The sequence below is a fragment of the Neolamprologus multifasciatus genome, chromosome 23 (genome assembly GCF_963576455.1).
Source record: "Neolamprologus multifasciatus chromosome 23, fNeoMul1.2, whole genome shotgun sequence".
Taxonomy (NCBI): Eukaryota; Metazoa; Chordata; class Actinopteri; order Cichliformes; family Cichlidae; genus Neolamprologus; species Neolamprologus multifasciatus.
In genome coordinates, this window is record NC_140460.1 from 1,329,202 (window position 1) to 1,338,172 (window position 8,971).

The 8,971-nt window shown below is 41.2% G+C and overlaps 1 protein-coding gene across 1 annotated transcript; it reads right to left on the reverse strand.

Annotated features, from left to right (window-relative positions):
- Nucleotides 1-5,546: 5,546 nt before the first annotated feature.
- mibp (muscle-specific beta 1 integrin binding protein) lies at nt 5,547-8,964 on the reverse strand. The gene is made up of 8 exons (XM_085152721.1): nt 8,765-8,964; nt 7,969-8,059; nt 7,356-7,404; nt 6,925-7,099; nt 6,432-6,503; nt 6,239-6,345; nt 6,068-6,153; nt 5,547-5,847 (listed from the first exon to the last, which is right to left on the reverse strand). Exons 1-7 carry the CDS (start codon nt 8,788-8,790, stop codon nt 6,068-6,070), a joined length of 606 nt encoding a protein of 201 aa, XP_085008847.1. The 5' UTR covers nt 8,791-8,964; the 3' UTR covers nt 5,547-5,847.
- Nucleotides 8,965-8,971: the final 7 nt, after the last annotated feature.

The window sequence follows — 8,971 nt, forward strand, 5'->3', positions numbered from 1 at the left end:
GATAGCTAGCCGGGGGCTAGGCTCACTAGAGCCGTGACAACACCGGACTCCCAGCAAATCGTTTTCAAACCCACCGCTGTCTTTCGCTACTCAGGTTAAACATATATAAGTCACTTAGATAACTTAAAATAAACGAGTAAATTCCCTTTGAAAAACAGCCGTGTTCCTGTACACACCTGTTCACCTGCACACGAACACAAATATCTAATCAGCTAATCACAGAGACGCAGGTCTGTGCGTTTAGGCACGGTTAAGATGGTACGCTGAAGTTCAAACCAAGCATCAGGATGAGGACGTATTTCAGAAGCTGATGGAAAATAGGAAGAAAAGAGTAACTCAACACTTGTTACAACAAAGGTGTGCAGACGTCCAGATGTTAAACCCTGAAGCAGATGAGTTCAGCAGCAGAGACCAAACTCAGTGTTACTCCTGTCACATAACTTTCCAGTTTATTCAGAAGCATGCGTTATATTTCACAAAACGAGAAACTGGATTATGTGTAAAATGTGAATTACAAAGAATTTTATAACTGTAATTTGATCTCTGTGTAAACAACTGTCAGTAAAGTGCACTGGATGTTACAACACGGAGGGAGAGAGTTTATTTCCATAGGTAATAAACTTTGTTGTCATTTGATTCACAGTGAGAGCAGGTGTGTGATTCCAACACAAAGGTCACAGTTACTCAATACATCACCCAACTTTAGAATCTTAATATATCTAACAAAGCTTATCGTGAGTTAAAGGATCATTTTCACCCTAAAACAAAGAAAAAAGTCATTTTCAGAGCCTTCAAAGTTTAATTTGAGATACATTTCAGGTCACGTGTTAGCAAAAAGAGTGTTCATGTATGAAACACACAGCACCTCGCGCACGTTTGTAACCGTGGGATCCATACATCCAGCAACACAGTAGTGTTATTATTATTTTGTGTGGGGGCAGCTATAGATTAGAATCACGTGTGACCTCATGCTGCTGATGGATGCGTTCCAGTCACATGATCCAATCATGCTGTGGAGCAATGAAGTCAGGTGGGTGCAGGAAAACGTCTAGACCGGATTTGTTTGCACTATAAAGCAGCTCGGGATAACGTTGCCACGGCGCCACACTGGCCCTGTTTATCTGTGGCGAATCGTGCACGGGTTCACGTGTGAGTGACTACACCTACAGCGCAGCGTCATTTTGTAAATAAAGGCGTGTTTTCTTTGATTTGCAGCTGTCACACATACTGCTGTCATATTTAGCCACCGGGAGTCAAGGTCAGTGTGGTTCAGGCCACGACCACCTGTCAGAGCGTCACAATTATTTTGTCCCTCAATTTCCACACACCACTCACATGATGGGTTACATGTACCTGCAGCTGAAGTCATGACGAGCAGTTGGGGAAAGAATTATTACTGTAAATGGTGACAGGAGAAGGTGGATCTGTTTGAGTCACTGCAGATTTTTGTTTTTTCTGGTCTATAAAGCTCTGAATGGTTTAGGACCAAAATACATCAGTGACCTCCTGACCCAGTATGAACCTTCCAGATCCCTCAGGTCATCTGGATCCGGTCTTTTATCAGTTCCCAGAGTCAGAACCAGACACGGAGAAGCTGCATTCAGCTTTTATGCTCCTTATATCTGGAACAAACTCCCAGAAAGCCTCAGATCAGCTGAAACACTCAGTTTATTTAAATCCAGCTTGAAGACTCACCTGTTCTCAGCTGCATTTGAATAAAGCACCAAATCCACACTTAGGCTTAAATTTCAAAACTTACATTTTAACGACTGATTTTATCGACTGTTCTGATTTTATCTGTTTTGATTTTTGATTTTATATACTGTTTTGTTGGTTTGTTTGTTTTAATCAATTTTAAATCATTGTTTTTGTTTCTAATATATCTGTAAAGCACTTTGAATCACCTTGTTGTTGAATTGTGCTATACAAATAAACTTGCCTTGCCTTTTAACCCTCTCCAGGCAGGCGTTGCCGATTTGCAACAGTTAAAAACTAACAACCTGATTACCCCACATACATATTTTATGAGTTTTTTTTACTCAGAAGTACCACTGCAGGACTTGGTTGTGCATTAGCAACAAAAAGTTTAATTTGAACCTGAGAGGGTTAAATCTGAGTGCAGACCTGCATGAGGGCAGAATATAAGGGTGTTATTTCTGGATATGCCACACTACAAACCCAGAGGAGCACTTGTGATAAAACCCAGGCTGTAAGTATCACTGGGCTGCTTTCCAGTTTGTAAAAGAGGACACTTAAAATACAGTCACCTGTCTGACCTGTGCTATATTTAGCTGCAGTATAAGCTGAAGTTCCCACCACATTCTGTGTCTGGAGAAAGTATTTCCTCGGGGGAAATGGGAAATTATTCCGCCCTATTTATAAATATGAAAGCGTATGTGATGTCAGCACGTGTCCCGGGCCTCATGCACTGTAAATCTCGTGCTAATAGTCTCGATCTTGTGGCTCGTCCGTGACCCACTCAGGCATCCTCTTGAGCTATTTCAGAGGTGCAGTGTTGTGCAAACATGCAGGAGGGCAGATATATGGGTCTGAAAGGGCATTTCCTGTTTAGAAATTAGATGCAGGCAAAAATGGCTCACCTTGGTTTGTGTACTCTAATTAAGGTTTCCAAAAATGACTGTGAGCTGCTGTTGTGGGTCTAGCTGGGAATGAGCTACATGAAATCCAGCATTTACTCAGTGACAAAACAAAGAGCTGGTTATCCGTGTTAGTCGGCTATGATCCCAAAACTTCAACATCTCCTTCAGAGAGGTTGTGCAGTGTCTGCTACACTGAGTCACCAAAGAATTATAGCTATGCAAACAGATAAATTCAGCTACCACTTGCTTCCCCTTCAGCTATCTGAACAACCTCAGCTACACAAAGTGGCATGTCCCATATTTACAGTTGCGATCAGAAGTTTACATGCACTCATCATGAGTTTGAGCCTTTAATGAGTGGAATGATGCTACAGCATACATCTTTAATCATGTTAAAATCAGGAACTGGGTGCACAATAGGGCTGCCACGATTAGTCGACTAGTCACGATTACGTCGACTATTAAAATCGTCGACGACTAATTTAATAGTTGACGCGTCGTTTGAAGCTTTGTAAGATCCCAAAAGACGCAGGAATAAGTAGTAGGATTTAAGAGTGTAATAACGGACTGAAACAGAAGATGGCAGCACTGCATGTACAAGGATGCCAGCTGCCGTTAAACCCCGAAGAAGAAGAAGCTGTGTCCCAGAATTCATAGCGCAGCCCAGCTCAGTTTACAACAATGGCGGCAGCTAGTTAGCTTTAATATTACTCTTATTATTCTTTCTGGGTCACAAAATAAGCGTTTAACATATTTTCAGGCGAGAATGTAGCTGTGTAAACCTCAAATATCTGCTCAGTTTATCAAGACACCACATACTTTCAAAAGCGCTCCGACGTTTTCGGAGACGTCTGTTACCCACTAGCTCGATAGCTAGCCGGGGGCTAGGCTAACTAGAGCCGTGAGAACACCGGACTCCCGGCAAATCGTTTTCAAACCCACCACGGTCTTTCGCTACTCAGGTTAAACATGATATATAAGTCACTTAGATAACTTAAAAATGTTATTGTTTGGCTTTTTTTTTTAGTATTTTATTTGTTCCTGAGTAAATCGGTTTGGCTGAGATTAAAGAGATGCTCGAGAATATCCTCCGGTGTCCTGTTATATTTTAGATAACAAGGAGTTTATTAAACTTCACCGAAACAATCTGCAAATTTCATTAAAATTTAATAAACTATCATCTTGTCTTTATTTTTAGTTAGCACACACCTTAAACACTTAAAGCTGTAAGCTAATGATAGTTATATAAGAGCAGATGCTGCTGGTGCAATAATCTGTACATTTGCATGATCTGATTAGTCGACTAATCGCAAAAATAATTGGTGACTAGTCGACTATCAAAATAATCGTTTGTGACAGCCCTAGTGCACAACTTTGATTTTCCTTGTCAAAAGCATGCATACACCCCACTAATATTTGGTTAAATCCCCCTTAGCAAGTTTCACCTCAACCCCTTTTGGTAGCCATAAAGAAAAGTTTCCATCAAACAACCAAATTCCTTCATCTCAGGGTGACAGTTTGGGTTTTCCTTGGCAAAGTAGTGGCACGTGTGAATGATTCGTGCGTCTTCTTGGAGTCTGCAGTTGTTTAAAAATGACTCAGAGAGACTTTCCCAACTTGTGTCCAATTCTCCTTCTTGGACAGTCACTGGCGAATGCTGTGAAACGAATCCTTCTTACGCTGATAAAGAGAAACCACCAGCTGTATACCATCATGATCACTAACAAGAATTCAACGGGCTCTGACCTCATCAGGTTAAAAGCCATTTTTAGAACCTTCAGCTCAACTTATTAAAAGATTTGCATGTATGTATAAAAACAACACTATGCCAGTGGTCATGCATGATGGTAGCAGCATGCTCTGGGTGCTCCCAGACGGTACAACCTCCAAAGTCTTCAGTGTCATCTCAAATCAACTGATTATTGATTATAGATTATTAAAACTCAAATCAAAACTGATTTTGGAATGGATGAAGCAGGCTGACATTAACTTCTGGAACGGCCTTCTGAAAGCCCGCCACGAAGAATGGTCCAGTATCCAGAAGAGAATATGCCAGAAGCTTGTCGATCATCTAGTCAAGTTGTAATTCATTAATATTAGTGGGGCTGTAAGTGTATATTTAAACCTGCATGCAATTTATGGAAACTGACCACATCTGTACTCTATAGAGCAGCGGTGTCCAAACCCAGGCCTCGAGGGTCCTGCAGGTTTTAGATGTGTCCTTGATCCAACACAGCTGATTGAAATGGCTAAATGACCTCCTCAACATATCTTGAAGTTCTCCAGAGGCCTGGTGATGAACTCATCATGAGTCAGGCGTGTTGACCCAGGGTGAGATCTAAAACCTGCAGGGCACCAGCCCTCGAGGCCTGGAGCTGGCCACCCCTGCTGTAATGGGCTGGATGATAGTAGAAACCCTTCACATAATGTAATCTGTATAACTGAGAAAATTAGTTTTATAAAAATGTTAAAATTAAATAAAAGCATAATTAGAAATGTAGAAAAAAAAAAAGTAACCAGTACAAACTGGGTGCTGAGCAACAAACATCCACCACGACCACAGATACATCCGTGTTTCCTGTTCACATTTTCTCTTTTTAAAAAAGCCCCCAAATCCTTATAAATTTACATTATATACTTAATCTCGTCTAAATAAGGCGGGTAATCTGTGTCACTGAGCCGCTTCTTTAGACACAGAAAGATTCATTTGCATCCTCCTTACAGAATGCTACACAACACGTAAGCCTGCTGATTTTACACGGTCATCAGTTTTACACTGCAGGCCTGCTTTAATAGACCCTGGCAGGCTTATGAAGAGCTCAGTGAGTCACAGCTGTCAGGATTTAAATGAAAGGCAACAAGCGGCATTGATAACATTCAGTATGTGATCCAACACCAACGTCATCTGCAGACGTTTTATGTCACGGTGACAGAAACAACAACACGTTTGTTCCCTTCAACAGCAAATAATGCTTTTATTGACAGGTGAATGTGGCTGGCACACAAATGGTCCAATACAAGCTGTTTAATGTAATGGTAACAAAGTAACGAGCAGTTCAACAATCACCTTCACAGAAATAACTAAAACATTGCTCATCAGAAAAATGATAAAAAGACAATGATAAGTTAACATTCATTCATCCATTTACAAAAAAAAAAAATTGAATATTACAAAAAACCTTCATAACAAAAAAAATCACTGGGTCTATTTACAGATTCTGTACAGGTGTGGAGACGAGTCCTCCTGCTGCAAGACACAGAAAACAAAACTGTTAAACAAGTCTGCAAACGCCACACGTTAATATTTTCATCAACATGTGTACAGGTTGTATGACGCATCTACTTCAAAATCTGAGTGTTTTAGCTGTACAAACAACTGAACTGTTCCCAGTAGGAGACAAATGTCTAAACTTGTGTACAGTTTATGACATTAATGACACAGTGGCACACTCCCTCCACCTCCTTACCTATAAACGATTGAGCAGGTTGTTCTGAATGTCTTCATACACCTGGCTGTAGATTTCCTGTTTGGATTTCAAGCCATCGAGGGACACTGCAAAGAAAAGGATTTAGTCATATGTTTAATGCTCTTACTGCCAACATACATGGATGGCAAACATAATCCAGCTGCTACATACCAATATTCAAGCCACTGTCCTCCATCTGTTTCCTGTGTTTCAGGTACATGGGCCACACGTGGCCATCGAACAGGCCGGGAGGGTCAGGGACAGTGTACTGTCTCGTACTGAAAGTGACAAAAATACAGTGAGAACTTCCACTTGAAAAGATGAAAAACTCCTAAAAGTGTGAGTGAAATCTTTCATTATTCACCTTCTTCTCCTCTTGCACTCCTCGTAGGGTATCGAGATGTAGTAGCACTTGTCGAAGACGTCCAGCAGGGGCCTAGAAGGCAGACAGAAACGTGACGCAATGATGTACAACATCTTCAGAGTCAAAGGAGTTCAGTTATGCAACTGTTCAGATGGCGCCTTATCTACACCTCTGACAGGCATCACTAGCGCACTGAACACGCAGCAGCAGCGACGTCAGAGTTGCACCTTGACAGCATCTTTCTGCTGAAGGCCTTATCTCTAACTGCAGGACCTGCCTGAGCTGGCCACGTGGGCGTCACTGAACACGACTGAGTGGTAAGCACGCTAAACCAACACGTGACACGGCAGAAATCATACTGCCTAATGTGTCGCCATCATAACCAGATAAATCAGTGGTTTGAAGATAATTAACTGACTGACTTCAAACAAATGTGCTCAGTGTGAACAATACTTCATTTATTAAAAGATATGAAAGTCTGCTTTAAACCTACGGGTAGTTGTAGAGCAGGAAGCCCTCCACAATCAGGATGTGGATCTGCTCGTCGGTGTTGGCCAAATCGGAGGAAGAAGACAAAGGGACACCGTGAGATCTGGCAAACTTCACCGGGTTCTCAATCCAGCCTTTTATCGTGTTGGTCATGGCCTCCATATCCAACGCCGTGATAACTATAAAGAAAGATTAAGAGGCAAGAAAAAAAATGATGGAAAGAAGAGAGAAAAAGGTTAAAACAAACCCAAGCAAACAATGTAATTTATTGGATGTGTTTGTTGTTTGCGAGCTACTGAAGGCTACAATAAACTTTTGATGTGCGTGATTACGGCTGTGTGCAATCATGGATTGTGGAGGTAAACTATGTTAAAATGGGCAGCTATGTGGATATAAGATTAATGAGTCACTGGCAGTCTTCGGGTGAAGTCTTACCATCCCACTGTTTAAAGCCGTCCTCCCCGACTTCTATCTGATCGGGTTTCTGAAATAACAGTGACCAATAAAACACTGCTGCAACCTCACAGCTCTGAACACTTGCAGATCCCACTCACATGCCAGAGTTATTAAGGCCAAACAAGTGAGTACAGAGGGTACACAGCAGGGGGCATGCACAAAACAAAGCAAGCCGTTCACACAAGTATGCAGCTGTGACTAAACTAGGGGGGGAAGCAAAACAAATCATCTAATGTAGTAGTGCTTATACGAAGAGAAATAAGAAAAGACTCAATAACAAGAGAAGTTGATGTTAACAGCTATCTTAAGAAAATGTAGATGAGGAGAATAAATGGAGAAATTCAAGGATGTGGGGAAGGGAAAACAAGACCGAAGCAGTGAGGCGAGACAACAAGGGAAAGACACAACTCTGGATCTAATCTGGAGAACAAAAAGTGGGGGGATGGGGTGGGGTACCACTCAGGGAAGCCCTCCTATTTTGTTGAAATGCAAATATCATGCAGTGTCCAAAGAGGAGAAAGCAGCATGGGGGGAAAAAACAAAACAAAAAAAACAAGAAAAAAAACAAAACACTCCACTAGCTTACACTCACCTTGAAAAAGTCATCTTGATGCACGACACAGCAGTTGGGCAAAGTCTTGATCAAGTTATTTGTCAGAGTGGTTTTACCACCATTAGTCACCCTGTAAACAGAAAGGCACAGGGTGATAAAAATGCCCGCTATCACCACAGCAAAATTAATGACCTTCCGTTAGCTTTATGGCAGCCAGTATTTATGTATTATATTGAGCTTTGTTAATATTCAACATAGTAAATTTGTGCACATTATTAAAAGGAAACAAATGAAAACAAAAACTCTGGGAGCAAGTTAAGTTTAAATGTGTTACATTTAAATATTAAATGTTGCACAAGTATAATAATAATAACAATAATAACAATAATAATAATAATAATAAGTGTTATGGCAACACTAAACTCAGATCTCCCTCCACTTTTGAGCTGACCTGGCGGTGAATTTTCAAAAGTCCCGCTCGATTTATAACAACAAACCGACCGGACCGGATGTGACTTTGAACAGGTTTGTGGCGGGCAGCTGATAAACACGCGGCCAAAAATGATAACAGCTATGAATCTGAGACAAATAATCACCATTACGAGAAAACAAAAACCCTGAAGCACCAGTTTGGCAAAAACAAACCTGTACGAGCAATAACGACAATGAACTGCGCCACACAGCGCAGTCAGAGCATCTCCGCAGCGTGACCCTGCTCCACTGTCACTGTATTTAGTCGACTTACATCAGCCATTTTTCACGTTAACGGATAAAAGGAAACGTTAAAACCGTTGACTTGGTAGTTAAATAAATACGATAAGCTAGTCAAACTTACCCGCCAATTCCTATAATGCACTTCATCGTCTCGCTTCTTCCGGACAGGTCTCGTTCAAACAGTCACGAACAACTTTCACCAAGAACGAAAGTCCCAAATTTTAAAAATAAGAACTTTAAACGATCCAAAAATACTTCCAGAAATCTCCCGTTTCGTTCTCAGCGTCTTTCTCTGTAGTACTGCGAGCGGGAGGCGCGCTAATTTATA

Bases quoted from the DNA above. Each gene is read 5' to 3' on its own strand.
- mibp (XM_085152721.1), bottom strand. From the start codon at position 8,790: ATGAAGTGCATTATAGGAATTGGCGG. The intron at 7,100-7,355 runs GTAAGACTTCAC...CTTTCTTTATAG, and splicing joins CGGCTTTAAACAGTGGGATG to TTATCACGGCGTTGGATATG. The intron at 6,346-6,431 runs GTGAATAATGAA...TGTCACTTTCAG, and splicing joins GAGTGCAAGAGGAGAAGAAG to TACGAGACAGTACACTGTCC.